Source organism: Heloderma suspectum, chromosome 1, assembly GCF_057233095.1.
Source record: "Heloderma suspectum isolate Gila_16-S chromosome 1, 16-S_ref, whole genome shotgun sequence".
NCBI classification, from domain to species: Eukaryota; Metazoa; Chordata; class Lepidosauria; order Squamata; family Helodermatidae; genus Heloderma; species Heloderma suspectum.
Genome location: NC_139458.1, coordinates 185230539 through 185248789, shown reverse-complemented (window position 1 = coordinate 185248789; position 18251 = coordinate 185230539). Strand labels below are relative to the sequence as shown.

The 18251-nt window shown below is 42.1% G+C and overlaps 1 protein-coding gene across 2 annotated transcripts in view; it reads left to right on the top strand.

The window, feature by feature from the left end:
• Nucleotides 1–18251, top strand: part of ABCB11 (ATP binding cassette subfamily B member 11) — an 80212-nt gene that overhangs the window by 26563 nt on the left and 35398 nt on the right. For both annotated transcript variants that reach the window (XM_084812252.1, XM_084812263.1), the window contains 9 exons: nt 2152–2326; nt 3468–3581; nt 6046–6156; nt 6263–6388; nt 8289–8492; nt 10897–11067; nt 12942–13143; nt 14964–15027; nt 17687–17822. In XM_084812252.1, coding sequence (XP_084668378.1) covers nt 2152–2326; nt 3468–3581; nt 6046–6156; nt 6263–6388; nt 8289–8492; nt 10897–11067; nt 12942–13143; nt 14964–15027; nt 17687–17822 — 1303 coding nt within the window. The remainder of the gene's footprint in view (nt 1–2151; nt 2327–3467; nt 3582–6045; nt 6157–6262; nt 6389–8288; nt 8493–10896; nt 11068–12941; nt 13144–14963; nt 15028–17686; nt 17823–18251) is intronic.

The following is an 18251-nucleotide window of genomic DNA, read 5'->3' as shown; positions in this document are numbered from 1 at the left end:
GGCTATTGTAAGCTATATGTACATCTTTCAAATGGAGCATGTCTGAAGAACAAAGAGCTTGGTTTTACTGCTCTTGCCTGCTATGCTGTCTAGCGGGGAAAATGTAGCATACTGTAGAAGTGGAAAGCACCAGGTGCCCTGATGTAGATCAGTGGGTGAAAAGACCTCCTAAAGCTTTTCTACACAAGGCATTTACTGCGCACTCATAGTTCTTTACTCATGGTTGTTTACAGGTTTTTTAGATGACATCATGATCCTCCAGTTTTGCTTCCAGTTTTTAAGAGCACTTTCCTGAGGGGTTTTTTAGAATGGGGAAAATGGGGTATTATTTTTAAAAATGGAGGGACAGGTAATTTTCTACTTGAGTATTTGAGCTATTCCACTATAGCACAGCGCCACCTAGATATTATGTAATGGAAAAGCAGGAAAGGAAAAGCTCTTTTTGTAGAGCTTGGATCTCAATCCTGTGAGGAAACTGAAAGTAGATACAGTGTGTAAAAAGCCTCGTGTAGAGAAGCTCTTAGAACTCTCTGCTCATGAACAAATAATTTGTATAAAAAGATGGAGGGAAGGTAAATTTCAAATTATCTGGCAGAATTTTTAATGAACTCTATGCAGACTGTGGAACAGAAGACAGATTTCTCACCCTTTCACTACCCTTTGCACCATTAACAGCATGTTTATTTGTTTTTGTTTTTTCTTCCCCCACTTTTTTCCTTTTAAACCTATTTTTCATATATAGTACCAGAATAGGCAAATCAGTGTATGTGTCAGCTGCCACCATAAATGGTTTAGTGTGTAACATTAAAGACACAGAACTGAACACATGTCAGTGACCTAAGGAGAGGGGGCCATGCAAAACGGAGGCATATTAATATTTTGTTTGTTTGTTTATTTATTTATTTGATTCATACCCTGCCTTTCTACCAAGAAAATGGCACTCAAGGTGGCAATGGGTGGAAAATGAGAACAAGTCTCAGGTAGGAGGGGAATGAAAGTTTTATTCTTCGAAGTAGCTCAATGCATTTCAGCCCTGTGGCTTATATTTCTGGGCCTTCTTCAAGGTCTATAAAAATACAGACTATGCACGACATGAATATGCATTTGTATACATAAACATTTAAAAATATTATATTAGACTACATAAACATGCTAATACTTACTTAAAATTAGGAAATACCCTACAGATATCTCTGAAACGTTGTATGGAAGAATAAATCCTGTGACTGGAAACTTAAAGATTTGTCCCAGAACAGCAGTGAAAATGAAGTGTGATGAGAATGCCGGTGAAGCATCACCCTGTGTGTCTCAAAAGGACTTGCACTGTCCTTAACTATGCCCCACTTAGGGATTGGCAAACTCCCCCACGCCCGCTTCATCGGCCACTTTCTGGACTCCTGCCACTTGCCTGACCCTGGCGGGCACGCAGGACAAACAAACTGGCCTCCAGGGAGCTGAGCTGGTGACAACTCACTGAGCTCAAGCCCCAAACTGGATTCCTCTGACACCCCTAGCCCCACTCCACCTCCTGTTCCACCTACTAAATGCTCATATTAGGAACTATATCAGCATGGGGCTCAGGACGCTGAGTAAGGGTTAGGCCAGTGTGACATAGGATGCTGCCTTATCCTGAGCCAGACCACAGATCCATCTAGCTCATGACTATCTACACCACAGGTGTTGTACCTCAGGCCCATGGGCAAAATCCAGCTTTCTTGGATTCCCCAGAAGGCTATGCGCTTTTTCCCTGGCCCCGCCTCTTTCCACCTTACCTCCAGTTGGTGGTTTCCCAGCTTTTCCACATTTTTCCCCATTCTAAAATGTTGAAGTGCCTCTCCTAAGGCTTCGTTAGTGGCAAAAAGAACTTTAAGCAAAACTATGCTGGTATTTTTGATCCTTCCTCCTTTGCCTTTGGCCCCATCCACCAGTGGAATGCAGCCCCTGCCCCCAGAGCTTTCCCAGCCCTCCCTGGAGATGGCAGGGATTGAATCTGCAACCTTCTGCATGGAAAACCACTGAACTGCATGGAGTGCTCCTGTAGTACACAAGCACTTGCCTCACGCAACAGTCTAAGGCCAAACGTAGTACTTAGCTTTATTCATCTTCATTTTGTTTTTCTCTTTTTGAATATTCCTTTTATTCTTTTCACAGATATGACAAAAACCTAGTGTTTGCCCAAAAGCAGGGAATTAGAAAGGGAATGATAATAGGATTTTTCAACGGCTATATCTGGGCTATCATTTTCCTGTGTTTTGGATTAGCATTCTGGTATGGCTCAAAACTTGTCCTTGAGGAAGAGGAATATTCTCCTGGCACACTTCTACAGGTAATGGCTTACTCATGCATTTCCCCATTTGCCTTGCCATTGAGCATGAACATGCATTTAGAAGTAGGGGGGTGGGGGGACCCTCAGGAGCACTTATGTTTCTGGCTAACTCATAGCTTTGACATACCAATTGATAAACAATTTATAAACAATTAAATGCATCCTTGTATGCATGTTAGAGGGGGGGGAAACTCCTTGGCTTAAAAAAAAAAAAGGCAGTTTGGCCCATGTTGATAACATTGCTATAGGTATTGGTTTGAAGTCAAAAAGCTGTAAATGGAATGTACACCCACAGAAAAGGGTTTTCCCCACTTCCTTTGTTCTATGCTTCCGAAAGCCACTCCTGAGAGGTAGAGGACTCTCCAAAATAGTGTAGGGCCTAGTATAAGAGGCGTCAACTGGAGGCATGATGAGGGATAAAAAAGTAACTTTAAAAAAACTCTTGGGTGAAAGTCAGTTGTTGCTTTTGCAATTTAAACAAGTCGCAAGACACTGCAGTGTGGAGTACTCCTTTTCAGGGTTCGAGCGAGGGCCACACTCATTTTCCAGGACATTCCATTCCCCCTCCGCCATGTTTTTCCTCTTCCCCTCCAACAGTCAGTTAACATTGTGTGGCCACTGAGCAAGCATAGTCCTCAATGGGATGGCTCCCCCCCCCCCTCCAGTTTTCTTCTAAAGATTTTTTTATACTTCAGCAATCTTGGAGCTCCCTTAAACTTGCTGAAACCTGCCTCTTGTGTGTGGATGGTGCCATTTTGGCTACGTAAGGAGCAGCACTCAGAGAATGAGTTTGCTGTGAGTAAATATTGGCAATATTCCAGAGCACTCCTTTAAACCTTGCTTAGAATCTTGCTGCCTCTACCTGCATTGAAATCTGAAATGGCTTCTCGGGTTGAGGAGGTAAAAGGAAAAAAAAACACCGTTCACTATGCTTTTAAGTGTATTCCTGTCTTCAGATACAGAAAGCACATCTTTGTGCCCTCTTTAATATTTTTCAAAAGATCAAACCATTGTCTACCATCCAGAAATGTTTCTTTATGGCTTCTACCACTTTTTATTATAATGTAGTTTCTGCACCAAAGCAGTTTGAAAAAAAGAATAGCCCAAGAATCATAATTATTTTTCCCTTTGTGCTTTTCAGGTTTTCTTTGGAGTTCTAATAGGTGCCATAAATCTTGGCCAGGCTTCTTCTTGTTTGGAAGCTTTTGCAACAGGCCGAGGGGCTGCAACAAATATCTTCGAGACAATAGATGCAGTGAGTAACTAAATGCATCAGTGCTGCCAGCCTGCTTTGGGGGAAGAAATGTATTAGATGAGCCTCAAGTGGTGTAGGTTTCTGTCAACAGTGCAAAAGAGAAATATTATGGTGATTAAGAAAAAAATTGATTGCAGATTAAAGCAAACCAGCACCATGCCAGTGAATTTATAAAGAGTGCATTCATCCAAGTGACATTTCTAAATGATTTCCTTATGAATATTCAAAGTATCACCAAGCCCTGATATTTATCAATTAGGACTGCACTCTCTGAACGGCCTGATCACCAAGAAACGCCACTGGAAGGCAGTGAGGCTATTCACAATTAAGTGGTTTCAGTAATTATGCCGCCATGGTCTCTCAGGCACTTGATTGTAAGAAATGAAGTAAGGCCAAAGGCTCAGATAAGGACATTAGTATGTATAGTGTTTCCAAAGCTTCAAGAAATAGCGAAGATGAAATATCCAGCAAATCTAACCCAGTGCTAATCTAATTCCATTGGCACCAATGAGCTATGTCTTAAGAAGATAGCTGCGCTCTACTATTTTAAATCTTTGCCTGGCCAAATATGCTTTTTTAAAGAAACAACAACTTCAGACCTCCATGCATGTATAGTACAAAGATGTGTATAGTATCTTGTACATAAATAGGTCTCCTCTTCACTGCGTGGTCTGGGCTTACCAGTAATGACTACTCTAGGCACCCGGTTGTGTTGTGCCACCATATAGGTGCTTAGGATGGAGGAATGTGGTTGCTGGTGCCACAAGGAAATTATGGCAATATATTGGTAGTGCCGATGAGCATGCTGGCACAAATCTTTAGGGTCAGGGTGCAAACCAGATACCTACATTGTCCCTTTGGCTTTGGGGTGTTTGCACAACACACCTTCGAATTTTGCATCTGCTGCAGTGAAGATCACAGAGCCATGGCAAGCAAGAAACGTCTAGAGGATGGGATGGTGGATTTTAGAACAGGGGTGCAGAACCTCGATGCTTGGCTTCAAATCCAACCTGCCTGGAATCCCAATCTGGCTCTCTGGGGTTCCCCAGATGGCCATGCCACCTTTCCCCAAACTGTTTGGTGGCTTCCCAGCTTTTGTGCAGTTTTTTTCCCCATTCTAAAAGTTTGGAATGCTTCTCCTAAGGCTTAGTGACTGGCAGTAAAAGCTTTATGCTAAACTATGCTGGTAGTTGGTCTTTTGCCTTCAGCCCCACCCACCACTGGAAAACATCCCCCCAAGAACTTCTCCAAAATGGTATTCTTCTCTCAGGCTGAAAACGGTTCAACACCTCTAATCATAGCACTATTTATTGTTTATAGAGTGCTATCCACATATGTGGCGCTTTACAAATTATGAGAAGTCAGGTCCCTGCCTCAATGTATTTACAAACTAGAAATCAACACAAGGGATAAAAAAGAGAAAGGAAGGGATGGGAAATAGAGATACAGGTAAGCAGGGGAAGAATATGTGGTTATTTCAGGGACACATACTTAGGTGTAGTTAGAGGATGGTTTGAAGACTAGGGAGTTGTAAGATGGCCACTTAGGAATCACCAAAGAAGAAGAAATGCGTTGTTCAAAACGAGGACGAAAGAGGATGCTGATTTATATAAAATTTGCATGTGCTGTTTTATATGTGTAGATGCACATTTAGAAATAAGTATTATAATTTAAATAGGAATTCAGTACTCCTTGGAAGACTGTTACAGGTGACCTGTTTGCCTACCTGTTCAGGTTGCTGTCCAGGTGCTAAGTCCTGATGGGCAACAGTTCTTTATGGTTCGTTATCTTTAAAATGGAACTGGACAGAACAGCCCTTCAAATAGAGGGTGGTTCTCTGTAAAGGAAGTCACCTGGCCATCCTAGGGGGCTGTGCCAAAGGCTTAATGGAAACGGATGGGTTTTGATGAGGCATTTGAAAGTAGTAAGAAATGGGGTATCACGCAGGCATTCTGGGAGGCAGTTCCCAGGCATAAGAGGCAGCAAGGGAGAGATGGCAATGCAGGGTGTAAGTTTTTAAGGCCCTTTGGGAAAAACGAACACCCTAAGTGAGCTCCTTCCCTCAGTGAGTCTACCTTCTCATTGCCATTGTTGGCAGCTGCTATTGCTCCTGATCCTCTTTGTCATCATTGCTACAACTTGACAAGTAGAGAGCCAGTGTGCAAGCAGGCAGTGACATCTACTGCTCCTTCTTTTCACCACCACCATTGTCTGGGCCAGAGTGAGAGGCAGATGAACAAGCAGGTTGCAACAGTGAAGGGAAGGTGCAAGTCAAGGGGGTTCTAGTTAGTGGGACCCTGCTGGGGTGTCGGCATGCCTGCCCTTGCCTGCCTTTGATGCTGAAGCAAGAGATCTTCAGATGGGTGAGGATGTTGGGGATGGTGTATGCTGTATACTGAATGCAAAAAAAGACTTTTCTTTGGAAAGAACAAACAAGTAACAGACCTCATTGACTCTTCCCCAGAAACCTACCATTGACTGCATGTCAGAAGATGGCTACAAACTGGATAAAGTCCGAGGTGAAATTGAATTTCATAATGTAACGTTCTATTACCCATCTAGACCTGAAGTAAAAGTAAGTGCTCATCCCTTCTCCTGTAGCACTGTGCCTGCTTCCATTTGTTGTTTCAAGCACCAAGGGCAATGCATTTCAAATATGGCTTCTTCTCCTTAATTTCCAGATTTTAGACAAACTCAGCATGATTATCAAATCAGGAGAAACAACAGCTTTCGTAGGCCCTAGTGGAGCCGGGAAAAGTACCACGGTACAGCTTATCCAGCGATTCTATGACCCTAATGAAGGCATGGTGAGAGCTTTACCTAACTTCTTCATAAGGGAGCTGTCATTCTTATTTTAATATGAATCCTGGGGCATGATCCATTTCCACTGTGGGCATAGCTGTGATGGTAGGAAGATACTGACACAGGCCTCATAAAGCCCTCTTCTATCCCTCTTCTATCCTGTTGATACTTGGGCACATGTACCAAGTAATAGAAGGAGAGAGATAGCATGAATATTTATATGGGAGACGTGTGAGCCTCCCACTGCAAGTCATAGCTTGGACTAGGAGGTGTAGCCAACTGAGATAGAGAGCTTCTTTAAGCCCTATACTGATCCTTGCCCATATGCACAACTGTGCCTGCAGGAAGATGGTACATGCCCCTAGCATTGCCAAAAGTACATGGTCTTTCTTTCTTTCTTTCTTTCTTTCTTTCTTTCACTCTAACACAATATGCAATTGTTGTGTAAAGGGAAAGGTTTTGCAGCCAGAATATGGAGTTAGGTGAGCAGTTGTTTCACTACTAAATTGGATTAGATTTTGCACTCTTGGGTTGGATCCAGGTTTACACTGAATCAACTGTGCTGATAGAAGTGGACGTCCCTGCTCTCTTCTTCCCATGGAAGCCCTTCCAACCCCATGAAAATGCTACACAGTCAGGAGACCGTGCTGAATGGGGTGAGCTGTGGTGTGAGTGTGGGGGGAAAGGAGTACCCCAAAATTGGGCAGAGGGACCTTCCCAAGCGAGCCCTTCCTCTTGTGGAAGGAAGATCCTGGATCCAACCCTATGTAAATACATTTTGAAACACTTGTCATTGTTGATGCTCTAAATTTTAATATCCAATTCATATAGGTGAATGACATTCTTATATAATATTATCACACAGGCTGCACTTGGACTAAAGTATCCAATAAAAAGCAACGTTCAGCCTTAGGAAAATAAGCATTGCCTTACTGACCCAGTCAGTCCTAAACACACTTACTTAGAAGTGTGTAAATTGATTTCAATGAGGCTGATTTTCACGTAATGTGTTTAGGATTCGGATAGGAGACAGTTTGTTTCATCTATATTTTAAAGACAAGCATAGAGGGCTCATATGGGGGATTTCACTATCTGCAAAGACATGTAAATATATTGCCCAGAATCTGAAGAATTGTGAAACTAGTTCCATGAGTCCAAGGGGGCTTTATAGTAGGCTTATTTTTCTCAAAGGGCAGCCCCAAATGCTGTATAGCAGACTGCTTTTGAAACTGAGGGGAGTTTCAGAAGTAATTTACAATATGTCATGGGCAGTCAAAGAAAATAGTGAAAAATCCCATTGGACTAGCATAAACCCTTTCTGTGAGCCTCAGTAGCTGCCAGGCATTGGCTTGGTTTACATATAACTCTAACCCATGATATAGCTATTGAAATCTGGGAAATCCCAGAAAGAGAACCCATAGTTTGTTGTTGGGTTGTGAACTGTAATTTTTTAGACCATAGGTTGCCATTACTTGCACACCCAGAACCATAGGTTGTTCATGGGTTGTTTCGGACAAGAGGTAGCAGACAACAGCAGTAAAAAAAAAAACCCAGCTGCTCCACCTGCCAGTACTACAATGCTGCAAAGGCATTTGGAATCCAGGGAGTGAGAAGGCAAAGGAGTGGGGAAACAAACAACCCAGGGATTGAGAAAACCAACCACGGTTTGTTTGATCATCTGCCAGACAAACCCTGGGTAGTGTAACCTTACATTGTTTAGTGTTATGTGTGAACCAGGACATATGTCTATAGGAGTTATACATGCAACTGGATGCACTGAAGTGCAGAACCACTTCTTTGAGAAGCAAAGTTTCTGGGTTACAAGGGTCCACTGGAACATGAAATGTGAGTAACTCAACACGTGTGTTATGTCTGTCTTCCCTACAAACTAATGTTGTTGTGTAGGTTACTCTAGATGGACATGATATTCGCTCCCTTAACATTCAGTGGCTGCGTTCTTTGATTGGCATAGTTGAACAGGAGCCAGTCCTGTTTGGTACCACCATTGCAGAGAACATTCGCTACGGTCGGGAAGATGCAACCATGGAAGACATCATCAGAGCAGCCAAAGAAGCCAATGCCTACAACTTTATCATGGAACTGCCTCTGGTAAAATGAACTTCAGTCTACAAAATTCAAAATCTGGATGGGACTGCTTGCCTTCACCAGGCCTGCTTAGCTTGAGACTAGGGATGGGTGAGAATTTTGTTTCAGTTTGGTTTTTGATATGAGTTTACCAGAATTCACAAAGTTCTCCATATTTGGGTCAAAACAAACTTGGGATTTAAAAAATTGGAATCTGGTAGACACTAAAATTGACAGATTCATCCATTCAGGGCTTTCATTGCTTTAGTCTTAAAAGTCTGGGTTGGAATCCCTGTGCATTCAACCATGTTAGAGCTTAATTAGGATTGGCAATACTAACTAAGTGCCTCCTCATCTTTAATTGCTACATGGCAGGCAGGTACATCATGGACTTCTCCATGCTGGGAATAGATGTACCTATCAAATTTGGCTGGTACAGATGGGTGAGAAGTTCACTTCAGTTTGTTTTTGATAAGAATATATTAACATTCATATTTGGGAGGGAAAGAACTATTAAAGAATTCCAATGCAGCAGAAAGCAAAACTGACAGTTTCGCCCACCCCTGCTTGAGACCTACCAAGTCAAACACAGCCCACCAGGCATGTATTGTGGCCTGCCGCAGTGTTTGACCATTCCCCTGTTATTGCAGTCCCAGGCAGACAATGAAAACTGGAGGTGAATAACCCCCTGGTGGGTTCCCATACATGACTGCTGGTGGGCAGTAGTTGGCTTGGTGGGGGACAACCTGTGCAGGCCTGGCCATGAGGTTCAAGAACTACAACCCCCAATAGTACAGTAAACAACTATATTGTCAAACAACGTATAGTAACAGGACTGAATACATATGAAGATTTTATTATATTCGGCAGTATATAAATGCCACAAATAAATAAACAAACAAACAAACATGTAAGAGAACACAATGCTGGTCAAAATCTGTTTCAGCAAATTGCTATTATGAAGTCCATATCTGTAGATTTTGAGTCTTTGGGAGAAAATCTTTTCCAGTCTACTTTAAATTAGTTGTTGCTGGGCTGCATGTCTCCACTCTTCTAGTGGTAAAAGCAAGTGCTTAAAAACCAACCACAAGTGCGAAAACAGTTTTACAAACTCCAGCTGACCAAAATTCTCTGCAATTCATTCACAATGCCCAAGGATGACAATCATTTTCAGCTAATTTAAAGTGGACCAGAAAAGAGCCATATGAGGCGACACAGACATTTGCCACCTTCTACTATGGCTAGTGTGGGGACCGCGGTGGCTTAGTGGTTAAGACGCTGAACCGCAGACTGGAAGGTCGGCAGGTCAGCAGTTCGAGACCCGAGTGCTGCGTGATGGAGTGAGCTCCCGTCTTCAGTCCCAGCTCCTGCCAACCTAGCAGTTCGAAAGCAAGAAATTGCAAGTAGATAAATAGGTACCGCCTCGGCGGGAAAGGTAACAGCATTCCATGCACCTCGGTGTTCAGTCATGCTGGCCACATGACCACGGAAGCGTCTTCGGACAGCGCTGGCTCTTCGGCTTAGAAACGGGGATGAGCACTGCACCCTAGAGTCGGACACGACTGGTTGGGGACACCTTTACCTTTACCTTTTTACTATGGCTAGTATCCAGAGAGCTTTATTTGAGGTACCTTGAAAGGAGATGGAGAGAGCAGGTTTTGACATCACAGCCTATTGGTTGCAATTCAGAAGTGTGCACATGGACCATCTATGCGTGCACTGGAACTTTTCAGGTAATTTCCTTCTCAACAGCTTCTTCCATGAGAGACTCAAGATGCTTTATCACAGCCCTGTAGTTTGGAGGCTTGATGTAAGAGATGGTGAAAGAGAAACTGCTGCTGAAGCATGCGTGCTGTATCCACACCTGCTGAGTTTCTCCTCAAGAAGCCCTTGGAGGAGTTAAAAACTTTTGTTAAAGGCAAAAAAGACAGCTGCACCAAAGTTTACAGTACCTGATGTGTTTTTGACGTCTCTTTATGGTTCTTGATGTCTCTTTATCAAGGGCAATGGGAAAACATAGAATATAAAAGTATCTTTAAAAACTGATTTACTTGTCTTAAAAATGAACACTACCTTTAAACATACATACATACATACATACATATATACATGCAGTGCCTTATATATCTCTTTTTTACATCCAAGAATGTATCAACAGAATCTGCAAGCAACTCTTCTCACTGTACTCTTTCCATACTACTGTATCATGTAAAACAGATGGGGCACTTGCTTATTTTTCCTAATTGGGAGATGTGAGAATGGTACTTGCTTCAGGAGCAGATGTACCTTCCCACTGAGGAAAATGTGAGTTTCCCCTTCATAACATAACTGGAAGGATGGAAACAGGAAGTGCAAGTTATTCCATGACTGCTCCCATGTAGCGTGCAGTGTATCTCTCATTATTGTTCCAATATTCTCACTGTTTCAGCAATTTGACACCCTTGTTGGAGAAAGTGGTGGCCAAATGAGTGGAGGCCAGAAGCAGCGAATTGCTATTGCTCGAGCCTTAATTCGAAACCCGAAAATCCTGCTACTGGACATGGCCACATCAGCACTGGACAATGAAAGTGAAGCTATAGTGCAAGAGGCACTTCATAAGGTTTGCTGTGTTCTAATGCTATTTCAGTATGGAGTTGGAGGTACAAAACTTTTCCCCACAATAGGTTAAATCCTATGTTGTGCTAGTGGAGTGGGACTTTCTCTCTTTTTCCTCCCCTGTGTAGCCCTCTGCACTGCCTGAAAATCTGTTCCAGAAGGTTTCCCAGCCCTCCAGAGCCGACTTTGAGAATGCATGGTGGTTGTATGTGGGTGTGTGTGGAGGGGAGCGCCCCTTTCCCGGTTCTGTTGATGGAACTGCTTCCCTCAGTAGATTGACATCATTGGATGCAGCCCATTCTCTTAACTACAACTTCTTTTAACTGTAAATATTAGTCTTCTCATTAGCATTTACAGTGAGGTTCCAGGATATAGTATTATGCTTAGGAGTGGTTAAGAGAGCCAGTGTGGTGTAGTGGTCAGTGTCTTGGATCACTCGAAATCCCAGCTTCAAACCTCCACTCAGCCAGTCACTATTTCTCTGCTGTTGTCAGGATAAAATTGGGGCAGGGAAGAGAAACTGGTATATCACCTTCAGATCCTTGGAGGTAGGCCAAGATAGAAAGTAAATAATAATTATGATGCTATTCAGAACTTTGCATCTGCTGCCAATGCACATATGGCATTCCCCAGTACATCCTCCCTTGAAATGAATGGGGCAGCCCTCGTGAGCAAAGGAGTGTCATGTGTGTACTGGAACTCCCTCCCTCCCTCCCTCTCTCTCTCTCTCTCTCTCTCTCTCTCTGGAGTTCCATAAGTAAGCCAGTGGATTGGATGCAATTCTACCTCCTGGAATCTCACATCCACCCATTATCCATCAAGTGTGTGTGCAGTTTCCAGACAGTAGGCTTCAGCAGGGGTGGAATGAATGGGGAGGGGGTTGCACCAGATTAGAAATGTGAACTGTGCTGGGGAACTGGGATTCCAAAGACCTTCCCCACACAGCTTTCTGTTGGGGAAGAGACAAAATGGGCAATGAAATGGAAGTGCTCTTATGGGGAAGGAGTTGCCCTTCTGCCCTTGATATCACCTTTTAAAACTGGCAAACCTTTTTTACTCATTTAAATGGGCCGAAATGAGTGCTGCAGCACTAGGATTGCACTGCAGAGGAGCACTGAAGGCATTATGTTAAAGATTCAAGAAATAGCAGGCAAAGTAGGAGAAGGGAGGTAGCCATGCTGCTCTTCAAACAATTGCTTGGAAATGAATACAACCATTTTAAAAAAACCACATTTTAAAAAATATACATTAATTAATTATTTATTAAATTGTTATTTAATATTAATTAAATTAATATTAAGTTAAGTTATTGCACTTTTTAACTGCCCAATATCCCAAGTTCTCTGGGTGGTGTATAATACATTAAAATACAAAATACAAACATTGAAACAACAGCACATTGATTAAATTTATTTTATTAAACTGCACATAATAAAGCCAACAGCAAAGAGTAAAAACACTACAGCACATAAAACAAGGTAAAACCAACCATGAAACAAAAGAGTGCTAAGATCTAAAAGCACTAAAAACAGTTCTTAAAATGCCTGGGAAAATAAAAAGCTCTGAAGACAAACTAAATTTGTCCATTCCAAGGCACTGTAGTGGTTCAGGCAATATCAGGAGTTCAGGCATTCAAGGGACACACGTGTTTATTACGGATATTTTCCTTTATTTACAGAGCTATTGAAGTACAACTCAATGAATATCAGTCCTGCATCAATTAAAGGAACGTTTTTGTATACATCTCGTCTTGTTCAGAGAAACCCGCTATGTATGACTCATTCCACCATACTCTGACAACAAAAGGGCAGATAGTATTTCACATATTTTTCATTCTGTTCGCTTCTCTAAGAACCTTTTCCCCCTCTATTGCTTTAGGCTCGCCTTGGACGCACTGCAATCTCTATAGCTCATCGGTTGTCCACAGTCAAAACTGCTGATGTCATCATTGGTTTTGAGCATGGAAGAGCAGTGGAAAGAGGAAAACACGAGGAACTGATGGAACGAAAAGGAGTTTATTTCACACTGGTGACTTTGCAAAGCCAAGGAGACAAGGCACTCACTGAAAAAGCAGTAGAAAGCAAGTATCTTATTCTACACTGATTCTTATTTTTCTTTGGATCCATGTAGAAATATTTTATGTATGTATGTATTTACAACATTTATATACTGCTCCATGTCTGGACAGTTTCCAGAGTGATGAACAATAAAAGATACAAGGTAAGATAAAAGCATAAAACTCCATGTTAAAAATTGTTTTAAGAAACAGAATGCCAATAAAACCATGGCTGGTCAGTCAAGAAAGACTTTCTGAAATAAAGCTGTTTTCAAGAGGGGCTGGAAACAGCACAGTGTTGGTACCTGCCTGACCTCCAGAGGCAGGGAGTTCTGTAGAAAGAGGTCCACCACACTGAAAGCTCTTTTCTGAGTGGACTCTATTTGGGCCATAGGTCCATGGGGAACCACCAGAAGCATGCTACAGCCCTGTGGAGAAGAATAAAGGATGCTGCCTTATACCAAGCCATTGGTCCATCTAGCCAAGTATCTGCTTTGACAGGCAGAGTAAGACACATTGAATACAGTGTTTTTTTAGTAACATGTATACACCCCTCAGACAGATTTCTTTGAACACATGCACTGAACAAGCCTGCTTGCCATGCTGTGGTCCATTTTTATAAACACTCATGATACAATTGCAATTGTTAGTGCATACTGAAGCTGATATTGTATTATTATTATTTCTTATGTTTATTTCCCACCTTTCCTTGAAGCAGCTCAAGGCAGTGTACATGGTTGTCCTCCCTCTCCCATTTTTATCCTCACAACTACCTTGTGAGGTAGGTCAGGTTGAGAGGTAGTGACTGGCCCAAAGTTCACCCAGTGAGTTTCATAGCTGAGTAAGGATTTGAACCAGAGTCTCCCCAGTCCTAGTCTGGCACTGTAACCACTACACCACGTTTATGTGTCTCAACATCCTTCCAAAGCAGATTTTCTGGCCTTTTTGGGATACCGTTCTGAAATATTAGACATGGGATATATATAGTCTCAGGAATGCTTCCATTTTTGTTGTACTTCATAATGGCCAGTCCCAGTGAAAGGTTGTAGAGGCCTTCAGCTATTGCATCTAAATGTGTCTTCCTTTCACCATATCAGAAGAAACAGAAGATCCAGTCATATAACACAACTTGTCCTGGAGAATGCCATTTTTAGAATGCAGGTTGAAAGTCGCACGCTTGAACATTTCTCCATATAAAACCCTCCTTGAAACACACCAAGTTAGTATGTCTGGATAAATGGTTCTAGTTTAGCTTTCATCCTGACATTCTAATTGTGTATTTGCAATGATATTTTGATATGGGGGAAATATGCAAATATGCAACCCCCTACCTGCAGTCAGAAATGGTACAACCCAACAAAAGCCACCTCATGGGATTGCTTTGATGGTTTCTTCTCTTATCAAGGCATCATCTTGAGAGGTTTCCTGAGCTAGCAGTCTATGCTTTGGCCTGCATTACAAGTGCAAGAGACAATTGGTCTTCATAACCTTCTCTTCCTGTGCCCAGCCCATTCATAGCTGGCGCTTGCCACAACGTCCATATGGCCAGGCATGGGATCACAGCAAGGTGTGTGTGGCTGCCCAATGGTTTGCTAAAGAAGCACACCCAAGACCCTTAAAAGCTACTTTGCAAAAAAGTATACTTAGGTTCAGATCATACTTTTGTACTACAGAATGGTCAAAAAGAGCACAGCGTTTGGATACAAGGTCCAGTAAACTGCTGTACTAAGTCTTTCAGCATTGTAATATATTTGTTTTATGCAGTAAAAATACATAAACACCAATAAAACATTACTGGATTTCCTTACCCTCTAAAGATGAGCTTCTATGGCTATATTTTACAGTATTGGAACCAAGACTTGAGAAAGTGCAGTCTTTCATCCGGGGAAGCTATCGGGACAGCTTGAGGTAAGCCATGTCTCTGTACCTTTCAGTAGCGAACAATGAATAATGGTATTAAGATCTGAACAAGGATGTGAAAAAAAATTATTTGGGAAATCCTAGTTATGTGAAAAGTGCATATCTGGTTTTGCAAATAAGTGTCCTGAACATGTGATGTCACTTTTTGATGATGTAGAAATAGAAGGTTTCACAATATCCAGTCCATAGTAGTATCTAGGAGAGGGAATAGGACCCACAATTACAAAGGATTGTGTGGCCTTGCCCTTGTGTTCTACATATACAAAATCAGGACAGCAGACTAACTGTTTCGGAGCAGAGAAGACATTGGTTATGCTGGAATCTCATCCACATTTTATTCAGTGTTTGATGAGGATTCCAGATGCCTGTTGTGTTGAACCCAGACCTTGAACAAAACCCTTTCTTATTTTGCAGTTGTGAGAGTAGATGAAGTAAATCACCAGGTCTAGCAGAACCAGGCCAAATTACACACTCAATTTTTATTTAAATTCACTCCAGTTACTAGTGCAGGGGTGGGGAGCCTTCCTTAGGCCAGAGGCCAAATTTCGATCTGGGAAAGGTCTTGGGGCCCGCATTCAATCTGTGGGTGGAGCCAAAGACAACATGGGTGGGAACAAAACTGGATTCTTGCCTATTTTATGCCTACTGAGAAGTAAGCAGGACAAGCCTCTGCATGTCTACTCACAAGTAAGCAGGACTGAATCAGTCAACAGCACTTTCAAATAGAATTCCAAATACCAAGCTTTTGCACATCTACTCACAAGTAAGCATGAACAGCATGGCTACTGACAAGTAAGCAGGACAAGCCTTTTCAGAAGATAAGAACTTTTCCCTGGCAGGAGAAAAGCTAGAGTTGGATGGGGAACCCCTGTGGGTCATATTTGGCCCATGGACTCAAGGTTCCTATGCCTGTACTAGAGCAAAAGCTATCCATCATGAAATGTTGCCATAAATATGAGACATATTCTACTTGAGAAGAACTGCATGCAGTGGTCAGTTTCAGCAGGCACCTTTTGGGGTTTGATCCTTTTTAACGAGAATCAACCCACCACTGAGGATTGGGTATCATAAATCTGCTTTAGATACATTTGTCTCTTAAACATAACTCACCAGCATAGCTGAAGTGCTTGGCTATATAACCCAATTGTTCTTATTGAAGGCTTTGGGACTGGGGTGTATGATAAATATGAACATGGTTTCAGAAAGAACTTTAGAAATACTGAAGTTTAAATAATGTATTCCTTTCCACTTTGTTCTAAAAAAGAGACTTTTAAGAACTATTCCACAAAAATAATCTTGAAGCTCATGGTGTTCAGAAATGCATTAGCATAGTTCTGGCCACAAAGGTCTTGATGGATGCTTTCTAAGTAGACTTAGTGAAATTCTGCTGATTTTCTCTCCCATATATAGCTATGTGATCCATGATAAGAAGAGCTTCAGCTATTGAGCACTATAGAAATGTCATAAACAGATACCTAAATAAGACATAAGAATTTCTGGATTTTACAACTAACCTTTGTAGCCATTAAAGCATCCTTTAAGGAGCCACTTTGGAAATTATGTTTTCCTTCTTGTGCCTTCAAGATGTAGATTGGGAAGGGAGGAGAAAAATATGCTGCATACTAGGCATCTTTGCAATGGCTGAATGGTCCAGCACAAATCTGAAACATGAAGTCTGTCAGTTCACAGGCTACATTCAGCCATTGATAGGGATGGCATTATGCCTCTAATATTGCATAGATCAAGCTTTCCGAGCCCAAATGTGTGCATATTTAAATATGCACATTTTTAATTAGCTCCTTTTTTCCATAAAAAAAAATTCGGCAAAATGGTGGGCACTTGCGGATGGGCCCAAGTGAGTGTGGGGAGCATCTGGGAAGGCATGAGCAGAGGTGAGTGAGGCCAGAGGCTTAGCAGGCACGGTCTGGGGGTGCGGGCGGGGGGAGCCCAATGGACTCCCAGACCCAGTTGGGCATCCGCGCCATCCCTAGCCATTGATATGTGAATTTAACAGTACATGAGTGTGGACTACACACGCTCAGATTTCAGGGTAGTGATAGAAACCAAAACAACAACTGAACAGCAGTAGGAAATTATGGCAACAAACCTATTCATTCTTACCTGGAATTGAGCCCCATTGAATTTAGTGGGGCTTATGTCAGAGGAAACATGTATAGATGGAACTGGAAATCTCAGGATACAAATGGGACCTGCAACAAAATATTGCAGTGTGGACTGCTCCTGTTCAGGATTCCATTCCAGTCCCCCTCCCACTCAGTATTCCAGTTTTTCCCCAGCAGCCAGTCAGCATTCCATGGCCATGGAGCATGTTCAGTCCTCATTGGGCTGCTTTGGGGGGTTTCTCCCATTCTTTAAGATTTATTTGCACTTCCGCAAACCACAGGGCTCTGTTGAGCCTGCTGGTTTTGGCTACATAAACATTGGCACTCATGTCTGGATATCAGAAACAGAGGGAGTGATAGTTATTGTATATATTTTCATAATAGTAACAAGAACAACAATGACAGAATTAACTGCAGAAAATCCCTCCAAATAGAGGCCCTTTTATTCTACTATATTACATATGATGATATAAACTCAAACTGATGTTCCTAAGACTAAACCCTTTCTCTTTACTATTTCACAGAGCTTCCCTTCGACAGCGTTCCAAATCTCAGTTGTCAAATATGGTACCCGGCTATCCAATGTCAACTGTAGGAGACTATTCAGAGCATGTCTATAGCATAGATCAGTATGAAGAAGGTGGCAGACGCGTTAAAAAGGTCAGTCATATTCATTATTAGACTATAAACAAGCCATTTTGCTTTCATTTTTCTGGTCCTGATTAATTTGTTTCCCATAAAATGAAACACTGAATGTGAAACCCGTCCTTGAAGTTTCTGCTATGCAGCATAAACAGTAAAATATTGGTATGCAGATGACGTCAATATGAAAGAAAACATTAGTTATCTAAATGAAACTTTAAGGGGGAAGAGTTTTCTTAGTGTAGTGTATTATGAGGCAAAACCCTTGAATGGACACATAACAGTCAATGGACAGATGAACATCCTTGAATGGAGTTGAGTAGATGTTGGCTTAATTATCATGGTATGATCAATTGCTTTGCTTTGTATTTTGGCAGCACATTTGGTGGTGCAGGGGTGGCAGCGGGGGTTGCATGTTGCCCACCTCTGCTCTACATGGCAGGGAGA